The 15385-nt window shown below is 40.0% G+C and overlaps 1 protein-coding gene and 1 long non-coding RNA gene across 5 annotated transcripts in view; one reads left to right on the top strand and one right to left on the bottom strand.

Annotated features, from left to right (window-relative positions):
• The first annotated feature begins 263 nt into the window (after positions 1–263).
• Positions 264–15385, top strand: part of LOC138113802 (uncharacterized) — a 41942-nt gene continuing 26820 nt past the window's right edge. For 2 of the 4 annotated variants that reach the window (XR_011152333.1, XR_011152334.1), the window contains exons 1-3: positions 264–415; positions 9645–9736; positions 11041–11183. This is a non-coding gene — a long non-coding RNA (uncharacterized lncRNA). Of the gene's footprint in view, positions 416–9644; positions 9737–11040; positions 11184–11780; positions 13219–15385 lie in introns of those variants that run through there. The other 2 variants (XR_011152336.1, XR_011152335.1) reach the window with 2 other exon arrangements.
• On the bottom strand, positions 1771–14649 carry C1H3orf85 (chromosome 1 C3orf85 homolog). Its single transcript, XM_069022582.1, has 4 exons — positions 14543–14649; positions 7266–7414; positions 6981–7066; positions 1771–5204 (listed from the first exon to the last, which is right to left on the bottom strand). Exons 1-4 carry the CDS (start codon positions 14589–14591, stop codon positions 5105–5107), a joined length of 384 nt encoding a protein of 127 aa, XP_068878683.1. The 5' UTR covers positions 14592–14649; the 3' UTR covers positions 1771–5104.

The raw sequence follows: 15385 nt of genomic DNA, 5'->3' as shown, positions 1-15385 counted from the left end.
TAAGGAGCTGAATAGGAAGTGTCACTCCAAGCTGACTATCCTGTAATGCCTCATAGAGAAAGAAGCTATTAGCGGCTGACCCTAGTGGGCTGAAATTCATCAGTCTGTCCCTTCTTCCTTCCCTATCCCTGTCTGGATTGACACTGGCTTAGGGAAAGCTCGCTTCCCTTGGGAGGTTGTGTTTAAATTTGCATTGCCGGTCTCAATGAGTACTTGTTCTATCTCTAATGTAGTCAGCTGCAGCACTCAGCCTGCCTAGGGCTGCGGTGGGATGTGGCTTGGGCTCAAAGGGAACAGGTGTTTGCTGTGTTGCCTTGTGTTGATCACCTTTACAGATATCCAGCTTGATACCACTCGTCTCTCATAGAAGGACTTGTTCCTCTTTTTTGCAGCTGGTGGAAAGCAGACTCTGCAGGTTTGATGTAATATTGTTTGAAATACATATCTCTTCAACAGTCTGAGGCAGAACAGTAATTATTGATGTTTGTTTGCTTAACATAATAATCACATAAAAAGACTGCTTATTTCCTGGCTGAACTTTTTTGTTTTTTGGATAACTTTCTATGTTTACATTTTAACAACTGAGCTCATTTTTTCCTATGGATGATGCAAAAGACTAATAATTTATTTTGCACTCTACATGAAGTGGTTATGGCAATATACCTGCCTCAGGTGGGTGGTTTATGTACTTAATCAGCCAACAAAAATTGCTTTGAACACAGCTCACTCTCACTGGCAGCCAGCAGCAAGTGTAGATTAGATGAGTATTTTGTCTCAGCTGTTCTAGTTTAAATCAAGACAATAGAAGATCAAATGTAAAGCAAGGCACAACAGTAGTGTGATGCAAGCTCAAGAGGTTTATGCAGTAAAATCATCTGGGACCAGGTTCAATCACATGAATTACAACAGTGATGAAGTAGTGCGTAGAACTTTCATTGAATACCAGTTGTCACTGTTCTGTTTGAAGAAACCATTTCAGGTCATAAAGTAAATGGTTCTTTCTCATTACCTCTATATACTCACTGGCTGAGTTTATAGAAAACTGCATCTTAGTACCTATCCCATACTCAACATTTGTAAAGTAGATTATATATAGGTTACTTGGACTCTACAGCTCTCCCTATTTGCTGTGTTCAGAATGACTGGCTTTTCTCATTAAAAGAAAGACATGGAGTATTAATCTTTTCCTTCAATTATTATCAGAAAGACAGGTTTTCTTCTCCTGTTGTGTCTAACTACACTGAATCCCTCCTCTGTTTCCCTGACAAAGCAGGGCTCCTACAACCATGCTGCCTAAGTAGGTACATGTTTATCCCCTATGTCTAGCCACAGTAATTTTGTGACTTGTGGGCTGTTTTCAATTCAACTTGACAGAGTAGGAGAGATTGCAAAGGCAGCTTGATTCTTCTAAGATTGGGAAAATTAGGGATACAAGGATCTGGGGGAATAGGCAAGTGCTCCGAGGAAGGATTTGCAGCATGGTTCAGATCTGACTTGGCACTCCCATGGGACAGACACCATTTAAGGGCCTTGCCTGTCAAAAAGCTGCTGCTGGAGCTAGATATCAACCAAGAGATACTTGGACATCCTGATTTCTGTCGTTCTGTTGATTTTAGTCACCCTGTTCACATGAGTCAGAAAAGAGTTGGAAACTGGCAGATGTTTTGCATCCATCCAGTTAACATCTATACAGAGACAAACCTGATTCCAGCTTCCTGTGATTCCTCTTCCTCTCAGCCCATTTCCCTAACGCAGGGTTTGGTGCTCGAGGCACGAGCTCTGGCGTGCCCCAGGTCAGAGACAGTCCAGCTGCGTTACTTCTGCCCATCGCAGAAGCGACTTCAGCATCAGGAAAAGAGCTGCTTGCTGGGCCAGCTAGCTGGCTTCTCGGCAGAGGAAACACGGCAGGAACCGATGGGATCAGCTCACATTAGCTCAGAGACAAAGGAAGACAGAGGCTGTTTGGGTCTGGCTTTTAACAGGTTTATTGTTAGAAGTTCCACAAGCCGAACAAGCTGGAATGCGATGTGACCGGTCTGATGGGATTGTGATGGGATCTCTCCTCAGAGCCTTGTCCTCAGTTTTATAGTGAATTTGAAAACCCCGGTGAAAGGGGAAAACAACCAATGAGTTACAAGCCAGGGGGAGGATACAATTTAACAAGAACCACTGGGGGAAACCGAGAGGCGGGAGTTATAACAGGAACCAATGAACAACCGAGAAACCGGGAATTTTCCCGAACCAGGGGAGGTGGCTTGTACCCGGGCACCGCCCGGGGGGGGGTGCAGCTTAGGCTTCTGAGCCGCCCCTCGACCCACCCTCTGAGTCTGCCTCTTCGGGAAACTCGATCCAGGGGATGGGCTGGGATTGATTGGCATCGCGCTGCCCCAGCCCCACAGTGGGCTGGGTCACCCCGACATTTCCCTTCTCTCCGAGGAACTATGTTCTGTCTCGCCTCAGGGAGCTCTGGTGTTTGTGGGACTTAGGTTTTTTCCTCAAAAAACTTGCATTATTCAGAAACCAATAATAAATACTGCTCTCCATTGCACTAGAAGAAAAGCTCCTGTGCTCTGAGACCTGTTATTCCACTGCCATGACCAGCACAGACGTACTTGAAGTTCTCTTTAATTTAGCACTATTCTTTGGTTTTGTCATTGCTGGGGTATTGCCTGTGTATCTGTGCTGTGTAGAAAGAGCAAGGAGATTAATCTTGTAGGTGGCAGCATAAAGATGTGTTGGAAAAGTCAGTAAAGAAGGGTCTAGAGTTACATGAGTTAAAGTGCTGAAACAATATGTGAAGATAAATAGGGGGAGCAAATTCACAGGGTAAATATTTTTCCCAGTTATAATTAAATGCAGATGAAGGTGTTTAATATTCAGATGCTGTGAAAGCCATTTGCTCATCGTCATGAATGGCATGTATTTGATAACACAAAATAAGCACCTCATCCTCCACTGCTACTCATGCGTGCACAATTCTTCCCATTTAATTCAGCAAGACTAATTATCTGAATTACTGACATTAGCTTGAAGCTATGGATTTGCAGATTGAGTATTGAGTCTCTGGCTTTCAGAACAACTTCTTTAAAGGAATTAGTCATGTCTAAGTACAACAGATCTGTCAAATTGCATCCTCTGGCTTTGTCTGATGTTTTGGTTGCAAAGCCAGCCTTGTGTAAGACTGTCCTCATGGCAACAGACAGTGGTTATTCTAATTTTATGGCTCTGACAACCCTAAAATGGCTCATAATGGTTGGGCAGTTACCTCACTAGCTGACAGCAGGTGATAGCTGAGAGTACTTCATTTTGCCTTCCACCTCACTGATGGGCTTTGTCATCCACACTCCAGGGATATCTGCTGTCTATCTGCAAACCAGCTCCTGAACTACCCCCATTTTGATTTAACTTGCCATGCAGGCATGAAAACTGCAGTTAATGCACAGATAGATCACGAACCCCTGCCTTGGCAGCAACACCAGTTAGAGAGATGGCCAGAAAAGAGCAGTGCTTCAGGAATAGGTTCACAAGTGGTGTGGGCATCACTGCCTGCAGAGCTGCAACTTCTCTGGGACCAGCAAGGTGCTCAGCTGGAGCAGGTGCACCCTTGGAATTTTACTGCATATCCATTTAAAATAAAAGGCAATGCTTACCCTTACAGTCCTGCATTTTGCTATAAATTGAAGACTTTCAGTAACTCTTATCATGTCTGTGCTGCTACAGAGGAAAATAGTGGAATGTTTAGGGTCTGGAGCACTAGCTTATCCAAGGCTGAGCAGCACAGGGAAAGGGGACAGCAGGGACAGGCCATGACTGTTTAACCAGTGAGGTCTTTAGTCTATATATCACTTGTCACCCCTTATCTTTGAATGAACTGTTCATAATTAAATAGTGGGACTAAAGATGTGAAATCCTACATGGCAAATACTGAACTTGCACCTCATTTATCTCTTTCAAGTGTTTAATGAATTTTCAGCTTCAGCTAATGAATAATGGCAATTTCAGGCCCATTGTCCTATGCAGGGAAATTAATAATGACCTAAGGATAGTTTCATACCAGGAGCATGGTAGAGATTGCCAAAAAGCCAGAATGTGGATTTCTTTCTAGAAGATCCAACATTATCTTTAAATTTGTTCCAGTTAGAGTACAGTCCATATTCACAAAGAATCCTGAAAACACAACATGCAGAATCTGCTCTTTGGGAATAAAAAGCGAGCAAAAATTGCCTTCCTTCACCTACCCTGCCATTAGGTTACCATACATTTTGTTTTCCTCAACAGGTCATCTTTTTTCATGCAGAAACTTTGGCCAAGGTTGAAAAAGCTTTTAATTAGCATTATATTAATAACATATAAAAGAAACATGGAATCCTAATCTTTTCTTCAAAGATGTTCTGCAATAAGGTTCATTAATGAATAGGAACGAGGAAACTTCCAAGGTCAAGAACTTGGCATAAAGAACATTTGTCACCACCGGTTTTTTTTTTGAGAACAAGCCGTGAATGTTTCCACCATTTCCTTTCTCTGTGGAGTAAGAAAAAACAACATACAGTAGTAGCTGTGGGTTCAGTTGATTTTGGCACTCAAGACCAAGTACAAAAGTTTAAATGAGGAAAGAAAAGCGTAGACATGAATGGATGTGTACTACAACACCTACTAGTAGTACTTGAAAGAATGGAAATGCACTTGCACTAGAGAAGTATACCTGAAGCAAATGTGCTCTACTTCTCTCACCCATCCAAAGTGACCAATTCTCATTTCTCACTAGCCTCTCAAAAATGTAGCTAAAGGAAAATACTGAGAAATAAAAGTGTGGTTTTCAGTCACAGAAGCAGGAATGTACATCTTAAAACAATTGTTTAGTCAAAAAAATGTTTTACCTGAAAACACTAGGCGTTTTTAAACCCAACCTGCTAAAAGTTCATGGTTGGTTTTCTTCAACTTCTTATTGAATTTACCATGACCTACATCTCAGTTCTACTTATGAATATAAAATATGCAGTATTTATACAGAGAATTAGTTATTAATTTTGGGTTTAAACCTGAATGGGATGAGATAAAGTCATCTTATCAAATACATAATGGCAAATACATAACATGCCATATCCTAACGTGGCCAGATACGAGACGTGTAGGATTTAATAGCTTGTTGCTGGAGGTGAGTCCCAGACTGCTGTAGTAGCTTCATGTAAGATCTGATGTTGTTGCTAGACAAGATGAAATAAATTTATTTTAGAAAAAAGAAAAATCACAAAATTAATTTAAAGATCCTGTCAATAACTGCAGTCTTCAGATTTGCCAGCTTTTGCAAATATTTTCTTCTGGAAGTACAGCCCCTGAGCCAGATTCCTGCATAGGTTGTATAGGCTTTCCATTTCAGAGTTATCACTAATCAGGAACAAAAATGTTGAAAAGAATTGTTCTACTTTGTCCACAATAGATTTTGTAACTTCTAGCTTGATGCTTCTTTGCTACTATATCCTTCTCAAAAACTCTGGATGTCAATTCCTGTCACATTAGCATTGGGAAGTTTATTTCAGTCTGGGAGTTAACTAGCCTTGCTTTGAAATCATGAACATACTTCAGTGGGAGTGCCTGTAAATGTGTTTATGTAAATGGCTTTAGTCCTGTCATACGACAATCATTAGGATTATCTTTCTGGAAGCATAACTCATCCTGGAGTCTGCCTGGCAGCTGCCGTGATCACAGCCATCAGGCTGTGATGCACAACCAATAATTAGAGACAGTTAGGGCTTTTCTCTGTGAGGAATTTTTCTGGTGGGAAAGTCAGGGGGGTTTTTTTCAGAAAACTGAGTAAAGTATCTTCAGGTAAATTTGTAATAAGGCAGAAGTGATTGCTGCTATCCACCCATATCAGTATTAGAAATTGTGAGAGAATAACCGGGTGCTTCCTTCCAGTTTCCCAAGGGCACCAGCTGAAGGCTTAGCAGGAGAGAAGGTAAATTATGGCTTTTAGCTATTCTCTTCTACTTTGTTTCTGCTCAGAGTGAGTGAAACTGATGTCACCTTTCAGGTGGAAGAGTCCTGTAAAACTCACTCTGAGACTCTCCAAGCTAGATTCCTATCTCATAAAAAATAAAAGATCTTTTCAAAAGCTGTGTTTCAAAATGAAACTCATTTTCAAAAAGAAAGGTACTTTTAAGTCAATAAAATTCAAAGCATATTCAATTCAAAATATATTGTGAGAAATTCACCCATTTTCTTATTGGTGGTTTCAGTCAGACTGACAGATGCTGTCTTAGTAACTATTTTAAGCACTGAAACTGTATGAGTTTCGTTCTACCTGCTCCTGTCCATTTTTAAGGACTGCAGTATCTTCATAGGAAAAGTCTTCCACAGGAATGCATGTATTGTGCTTGTCCAACTGAATCATTTAGTAATTTTCCCCTAAGTTTTACAAAATTTTGTCCAAAAATTGTGTCCAATTTTAGTACAGTCCTAAGCAACTTCTGAGATTGTGACACTTCATTTCATGTTCTCCTGTGCTGATCTATAAATACTGCTTTTACCAACTGCTATGTCTCATTCTCTGTTTTGTTCTGCTGAGGCTTTATTCCACACTGAATACAGTTTTGTTACTGAAATAGATGGAGTTTTTTATCTTTTATTTTTCTCCTCAGGAATTGCTTTCTGTCTGCTTTTTAAATCAACTCTATAGGAAGTAGTTTAGCTTCTGTGGACTTTTAAAAGGATATATATTCTTTAAGCTCTTAATGAGCTTTTCCAAAACATACTTAAAAAAGAACCCGACGCAGTAAAATGACCACATTTAAATAACTGTTAAACTTGGACAGTTAAAACAAATCTTCTCTAATTTTTCAAGATATAATTGGGTTTTTTACTGTGTCAGGTTATGACACTATAAACCTACTGTCAGCAGTGTTGTAAGGGTCAGTTTTACTTACTTAGGAACACACATGCTCCAAGTCTACGAAATGCTCTGTTGAGAAACCCCATCGTACACGGCTACCGAGGGATCGAAGGCAAAAGGGTCCAAGTCCATGTAGTATTGTGCTGTTTCTCTAAAAGCTGCCCATGATTTGCTAATCTGAAGTAGATCAAAACAGAAAGGAATATTCTGAGCTTTGATACTGAATAAATACCGTGTGTGACTACTGAGCAGCTTTGCCCATGTTGATAAATCAGAAAAATTTCCTTGACCCAAAGGATTTATGTTCCGCGTTAGTTCCAGACTCGTGCTTTCTTTTTCTCAGTAGATGCTGCTTCCTCTTGAAGGAAGAAGATACCTGTTCAGCCACAGTGTATCCCCACATCTTCTGGCTGCTTCTGGAGTCCCAGTAGCTCGGAGAATATGGTATATGTCGTTTGAGCCGTATGAATTGGTTTGCTGATTCTTCTGTCAGAAGGGGGGCTCCAAGGACACTTGAAACAGAAGCTGATAAATATTTGTAATATCAGAAAAATATTTTAGAATGTGCACTTCAAAAACACGCTTATACCCACAGAACATGGTTTTGAATCTGTAGTTTATTTAATAGAAATCAAAGATGGTCCTACCTTAGATTCTCAGAAAGAAACTTTTTTCTTAAGGCCTGAAGTTAATAAAACAGATGCTCTAAATCATTATTTTGCTGTTGAATCTGAAGTAAATAAAGCTACAATGTAATTAAGGCACTAATTTACTTTTAATGCAAAATTTTGTTACAAAAATCCTCTTAGACTCTAATTGCCCTAGTCTCAGGTGTGCTCAGAACCTAAATTTTTTTAAAAGAACACAAACCCTATGAATTTATCTGTGGTTTCTGAGCATCCTGGCTTATATGTGATATTTATTGTCACTAGTATCAGCATAGAAATTGCATGCTTGGAAATTATTTTCTGAACAGAAGATACTGCACTTCTAATCTTGCTATTGAATTGATTCAGGTAGCTTCTGAGGTCACCACAGATGCAGAAGTAGTCCTTGCAGATCTTGAAATAAATATTCTTCACAAGAAAAAGGTCATAATTCCTCTTTAGCTTCTTATGAAAGGCTCTGGTACAGAAAAAAATCTTTTCTTTTTAGTCTCGAGTATTTGAGACATAAATTAATTTTGAGACATTAATTTGAGGCTAAAAGAGTCCAAAATAGCATGTCAGTCCGAATCACACAATTTTTAATGAACCACTTAAGTTGGAGCTCAAATCCATCAGCCAAGCTGAGGCCAGTCTGTAAACAGCTGTGCTCCAATTTAGTGAAGTGGGTTTAAATGGACACCTGAGGGTGACCTGCACATACTTGAAACAGATGGGCCAAGAACTTGAGTCCTTGTCTATTATGTCTTAGAGTAGGAGCTCAGCAGGGCAAGCTATCACTTCACTCACAGCTCTTCAATTCCCTGATTCCCGAACTTCTAAGGGGGAAAATCTATCAATGTTCAGCTGAATCCAGTTCACTTGTAATTATTGCTGGCTTTCCTGATCATCCACAATATCATTGCTTTTTAGTTTTTAAATAGAAGAAAATGTTTGCTGAATGCATATAGGTGGCAGATATGTGAGCTAGAGTGTTTGTTGCTCCCTTTAACTTTGTTTCTTCTCAGTGCCAAAAGAGCTTAAAAAGAGGATGAGAAAAAGCTTGTTTATAGAGTAATGAACAAAAAAAAAGTGATGGTGGTTGTCATCTTTGCTCTTAATATAGATGTCAAAGAGTACTTTAGAAAAGTTACTTAGCACGCAATGACAGTCCCAGTAATTGCTTCCTACTTCAGTTTCTTCATATTGCAAATTACTATGATCATAAACTGGAGGTAGAAATTTTAGGGTAGGGAGTTTTCAGGGAATACCCTCTTCAAAAAAGTTACCAACTGCATGAAAAAAAGTAAGTTCAGGCATTTCGTGAGAAGACTCATGTGTGAACTGCTCTCTCCCTTAGGAAACACAGGAATAGCAATTTCTGTACTTCAGAAAACAAGATTTTGGCCTGGGAAAGAAGAAAGTATATTTCATGCATATGTCTATTAAATTGCTATACTTGTATTCTAGAGCTGCACAAGAGAAAACTAAGCTTATGCCAAATTTCAGTATTTCTCTGGCAATTTACTATTTTTCAATAGAAAAATCTATGAGCTTTTAATTTCTCTTTAGTTAATGTCAGGATTTCTTTTTATACTAAATATTTTGTAAGCTCATGATTACATTTCTGGATGGAGATAACTGAACTGGGATCAGAAATTGACTCATTAACAGGCTACACTTTTCTTTAAATGTATATATAGTTAGTAAGGGCCATCAAACATTAAATTTTATCACCAATATGTGCTCTGGCCCTCCAGATTTAAAGTAAGCTGCAAAAAAAAGATCATTAAGCAGCTATGTTTCTTGTGGTTTTTTTTCTTGCTGCCAACATCTTCAAAAATGAGCTTGTCATTCCTCTAGTGGGACAGTGAGGTGTTATCTTGGCTACTGTGGTGCAGAGAGCTCCATCTTCAAGGTATTATATGTCAATTTTGAATATACAGTCTGCTCTGGCTGCATCTGTATCCAATGAGAAATGCCACCCCTAACTATGCTAGGTATTCACTTTGATTGAAGTGCACTTGCCTGCTCTGAGGAGAGGCAGGTATGCCAGCTCTGCTCTTGGCTTTTCTTGTCACTGTTGACACCCAGTTCTTATTCTTTTCTAGCTGCTATTTCATCTCCTGGGAGCTGTCTCTGCAGGACTTGTCCCCAGCTGCTGGGGCACTCCAAAGATGCATAAGTAACAAAAGAAAATCAGGTAAGTGCCTTTATATATCAGCTATTCCTTCATTCTCCTTCCGCTCATTCTCTTTGCCTTGCTGTAAAGATCACGATAAGTCTCTGAACATGGCAAGCTTCATTCACCTCTGGAAAAACTCTAGCGAGATCATTTCTAGCAAAACCAGAATTGGCCCTGTTGGTCTTTCACTGTGGCTGCACAGACAGACAGGGTTGTACATTTGCTTCTGCTCTGGCAGAGCTCAGATGAAGGAAGGTCTTTACTTAGCTCTAATGTAGACCTGGGGTCATCAGACCAGGTGTCTCCATCTAAGTAGCCCCTCTGAATACAATGTAGAGTCTCCATCAAATGAACAATATCTTGCCTCAATTTAAGTTTCTCAGACTGGGTGTAATTTTCCCCCTCCTTTCAACCAGCTTAGCAAAATATTGTGGAAGGGTTGGCTTTATAAACACAGACTATTCCTGAAGGGGTGCATCTTGTAGGAGATTAGCATACCAACCAGGAGAATGGAATTTCAGAGCACCTGATGTGAGACTAGACGGAGTTAGGAGCAGGTGGGTGATGTTAATAAAATGGCTCACAGTGCATAAAGTTGAGCTGCAAAAAGATGAAGTATTTCAAGGTGTACTGAAACAGTTAACCCACTATGAGGAGCAACCAGACACATTTTATGTTAATGGTTTTATTCAGTACTGTTTTCCTCTCCTAGATAAATACGTGTTTTGAAAAGCACTGTTAGATGTAAATGTCCCAGTGGGAAAATAGGAGAAATGTGTGTGGAGGGCGAACTATTGCCAAGGTTGTATCAGCTGTTACCACTTAGAGGGTTTCCTTTCATTGTCTCTTGAAGACTCACTCAGTGTGCTCATATGAAAAACAAATTATAGAAAAAAATCATCTGGTTTAACAAGCAGATGCTTGGCTCATGTAGTCATTGCCTTCAGCAGATAGTTTTGTCTGTCCTGTGCACCTAAAGACAGTGTCCAGAGGGAAAACTGATAGTAGTCACTATTGCTACCCTGCCTTCTGAGCATCTAATTTTGGATTACTGTGATCTGAGACTAAACTTGAGATGAGATGGTGGTACAGCCTTGTCATCTGTGTCAAAAAAGCAAATGCGCAGTTAATCCAGTATGGAGTATATTAAAAAAAACCCAAATCAACAAAAAAAGTCTGATTATGAAAAGGCATATCAAATATCTTGAATGTCAAAGTAATAATAAAAAATTATCACAATATAGCAAGCAAACTGCACTCAGAATAGAAAATCAACCTGGATAGATCTTAAGTTACTGTGCTTTAAAATCTCTTCATGCTAGACTTGAATGAAAGCATCTTGTGCAAGGATAGATTACTAGAAAGCAACATAATCAGCTGGCTGCAGCCACAAAATCTTCCCAGGAAGACATCTTTTTCTATCAGCTGAATGTGCAATGATCCACTTCATCACACAATCAAAAAGGTAAGTATGGGATTAAGTTTTGACACATTTGCCTGCTTAGGGACCTATTTAATTGATATACATTTTCTTTTGTAAAAGTTAAGTAGCATGAGCCATTGTGATCTTAGTAGTCTGGGGAGAGCAGGCTGGCCACCATTCGCACCTCTACTGGCAGAGTTCAATGATAAGAAGACAAATCTTCAAACTTGCCTTAATATAGGATATGCTTCTCCTTCATCCATTCTCTACCCCAAAGCCTTTTTTTATCCAGATCATTAGTACTGTATAAGTGGTGAGGAGCAACTTCTAGGCTTAGGACCAAAATTTATCCCTGGTGCGCATCTACCATAGGTAAAAGAGGTTCATCTCTAATTTGCTATGATATTTGCAAAGAAACTGTCAATTATTTAGCAGCACTTCAAACACTGTCTGTGGACACTATTGTTTCTCCCTAGTTTCTGAAGACTTGCAAGTTTCTGACAACCTGAAAACATATTGCTTAAGTTAATATCAATGGAATTTAAATGTCAAAAGTTGGCAATTGCTCTGGCTCCCTTCTTTTAAGTCTAATAACTCTTCTTATTGTTGGCTACGGTGATTCTCTGGTCAAAATATCAGCTCATGGAGAAAAGACTGCCAGCCTTATCAGTTCTTTAGGACAGAGCTCGGACAGAGGCTAAACTTGGACAGAGCTAAACTTCAACCTTGCTGAGGTGGCAGGTGCTGACGTGTTGGGAACTTTGAAAAAGTAAATCAAGTCTGCAGTTCAGGTGTGTTTCCTAAGGCTAGAAATGAGCCAGAATGGACCGCCTCCCCACCATGTTTCAGCTATCTAACTTTCTACATATAAATTCACAAGGTCAGACCACAGGACTCAGTCTGAGGACTCAAAATACCACAGTGCAACAGTGCAAATGCTGAAAAAAATGTGGCAGCAGCTGCTTCTCTCCTCACTCAAGTATTTCTCTAGATTATGTGGCATTCCATGGAAATCAATATGTGGTTATCTGTCAGTACACTGCATGCATGGCTGAATTGCAGCAAGGATAGACTTGTGGATCCTGCAGGACACCTCTGGCCCAGATATCAGCTTTTTTTCAGTTGAAAAGTGGAATTATATTAAAATCTAACACCTGCCCATTGCTTTTTTCACATTATAAAAAATGATGGTTTTATGTACATAGGCTTTGTATCCTGGAGTGTTTGGATGGTAAGAAGCCTTAGAATAGAATTAAATCAGTCAGATTTGCTGCTGACAGCAAGATTTAAAGTTGCTGTTTAAGTGCGTCAACTCTGTCCATATCACCCAGTCTTTGGAATTTTGGTCTCATCTGTTTATTTTTAAAGCTTGAATTAAAGTAGTTTTTATTCTTTGACAATTCTTAATTTTACATCACAGGACAGAAGAGCTCTCTGGTTCAAGAGATGTCGTTAGCAATCCTTAGAGCTACAGCATCAGCCTCATTCCCTCATCAGCAAAGGCAGAGAACTTACAGACCCTTAATGCAGAATTAGCTATTGAACATATTCAATATGTGTGATGATGCCAGGGGTCAGGGCTGTTGTCAGGTATGGGTAAATAGCAAGGCAATTTGGAAAAAATCCTAGATAATCGTAGGGAAGGAACTACTTCCACTGCAGCAAAGTATTAGGAAAAGCACTGGTCAATTGGTCCACTCAGTGGGTCCTGTTGAAATTTCCTTTCTACATCCACATGTGGTTACCAGTTTAAGCTCGAGTGAATGGGCAAAACACCCCCATCAGACACCTGAGAGACTTCAGCAATTATCTCAGTGCCAAGACATCACACTGGTACCCCATCCCTTGCTGCTGCACTCTCCAGAGGCTAAAGGAAAAGGTCCAGAAAGCTTATTCCCAGAGGTGTGACTGTGGTTTACTATGAGGAGTGATTTATAGCAACTGAGCTGAAGGCATGAAGAAGAATAAGTTTCTCATGAGAATCTTACAGTCTCTGTTTTACTTCACCACCACCTTCATTGTTGCTGAAAGGATTCACAATTAATGAAAAACTGAACTGATTGTGATCAATTAAACGTTTAAGAGCTCATTAAAAATTAGTAATAAGTAGTTCTTCATGTCTTTTGAAGAATAGAAACCTGGGAAAGTGGGTAAAAAAGACAAGAGACGTAAAGGAGATGAAAGCAAAGTCTTCTGAAAGGAGGGGCTGCAAGCTGCTCCCAACTTGGCTTCAGGTGACACTGTGTGTGTTATAATGGCCTTCAGTGGAAAGGAGGTGAAGTTCAAGAAGGTAGGCAAGTACCCAGGAACTGTCCCAGTTCAGGTGCACAGCAGATCAGGAAGGACAAATAAGGGGGAAAGGTTTATAGGTGAGCTCAAACTTGCAGAAGAGACAAAGTCCCTTTCCACCTCCTTATCTCCCTACAGAGTCTCACTGAAGCCAAAACTCAGGTTTATATGTCGTGGAAGTGAATTTAACCCATAAGAGAGATTATACCTGACTGTGGTCCCAATTCACAAAACCTTTTTCATTAATCCACAATTAATCATTGGCTAATTATGTCTCCCTTATTTTGCCTTAGCTATTCACATCATGTATTTACTGCATGTGTGTTGGAGCACTCAAATCTAAGAAATGCTTTTAATGCATGCATGTGGATGGAGCATCTTGTCAAGATGCAGGCAATCACTTGGGAAGTCAGCTGTCACTGCCTGCTTCAATTTTCTGAGAAACAAATCAATCTTGCAGCATGTGGATCACTGATCATAGACTGTATCAGTGTGTGCTGCTTTGGGAAGAGCATGTAGTAACCCCTACCCACCCATTTTCTCTCTGGTCCAGGTTTTACAAGTTGAGTCTTGATTGTAGGTGCCCTGGTTACAGGGTACTGTGAAGGATCAGCATTCAGACAGCCTGAGGGCTTTAAAACAATCAGTCTCCTAAAGAAATTCAAGTCAGGGATTCCAGAAATCACTTGGGAAATAGATTATTTTGGGCCCTTATAAATGCATGTGAAATTTTTTCCTACAAACAAGAAATGTTGAGATAAGAAAAATATTTAGAGAAGATTTCATAGAAACAGCATCAAGCTCTTTTTACAATTTTAACAGTTCAGGAAATCATCCTTTAAGAATGCCTTTCAGTCAGAAATGCATCCTTCCTCCTTATTCATGAGCAGTAAAAAACTCAAAAGTAGTCATGAGGAGCAGAATCAAACTGTATTTCACAGAATTTGCCATGCAGTCTTGTGCTCACCCACTCTCCTGCATGTCTCTGCTGCAGTGATTTCCGGTTAATACTCTTCTGTCAGGGCTGTTCTGGCAGTAACACAGGGTTTTTGCCAGCTGACTATTTAACAAGCCTGAAGGGAATGACATGAGGTAGGATGCCAGGCACTTACCTGTAAACAGCAGAGCAGACACCAAAATTTGAAATATTTTCAGAGACATGGCAATTTATTCAGAAAGGGTTTCCTTTGTAAAGTGAAGACAGCGATACAGTTTTATACTTTGTTGTCTTTAGGTTTATAAATCATTTACCGGATACGTGTAAAGGGTTGGTGCAGACAGAGGGCAGGGTACAGTACTTAGTTCAGATTTCTCCTATATGCCTCTGTTTGTACACTTTGGACTTTGCAAGCTGAGCCTCTAATGAGCCATAATGGCTCATTATCGTGTGGATGCATTCAATTCTCCGTAAGTTTTATGATGCAAAATAGTACACTGGGCTTGTTCAATGAGTGCTGAACAGGCAAGGCTCAGTCAGTCAGTCTTTTGCATGATTATTTCCCCCTCATCCTGGTGATAGGCACAAACAATTTATAGTTTGGTGTGAATATGAATGGTGTTTGAATCCACCTGCTCTGAGAGCAGTGCCAGAGTATGAAATGTATTTCAGCTGCATACTGGTGGGTTCAGGAAATATACCTATGATAAAATTGACTGAAAAAGCACTAATCAGGGAAGGCGGGAAGAAATTTGGTTCTGACCTGAACCAGGCAGAGGTCCCAGGATGTCTTGTTGCCTTCTGCTGGTGTTAGGACTCTGTAATGTGGGACACTATGAGTTCATGCTAGCTTACCTGTCCCACCTGTCCAGTTAGCTGTGGACTTTTTATATACAACTCATCTGTTGGCAGAAGTTGCTGTACTGCAGACCAGCTTATCTTCATAAGCTCACCTCCACTGATGATAACAGACCACAGAAAAGATGAGCTCTGTCACACGTTGGCGCGTGTTGATCCA

The sequence above is a fragment of the Aphelocoma coerulescens genome, chromosome 1 (genome assembly GCF_041296385.1).
Source record: "Aphelocoma coerulescens isolate FSJ_1873_10779 chromosome 1, UR_Acoe_1.0, whole genome shotgun sequence".
Classification (NCBI taxonomy): domain Eukaryota; kingdom Metazoa; phylum Chordata; class Aves; order Passeriformes; family Corvidae; genus Aphelocoma; species Aphelocoma coerulescens.
The sequence above is the reverse complement of the archived record's forward strand: the minus strand, read 5'-3'. Positions and strand labels throughout refer to the sequence as shown.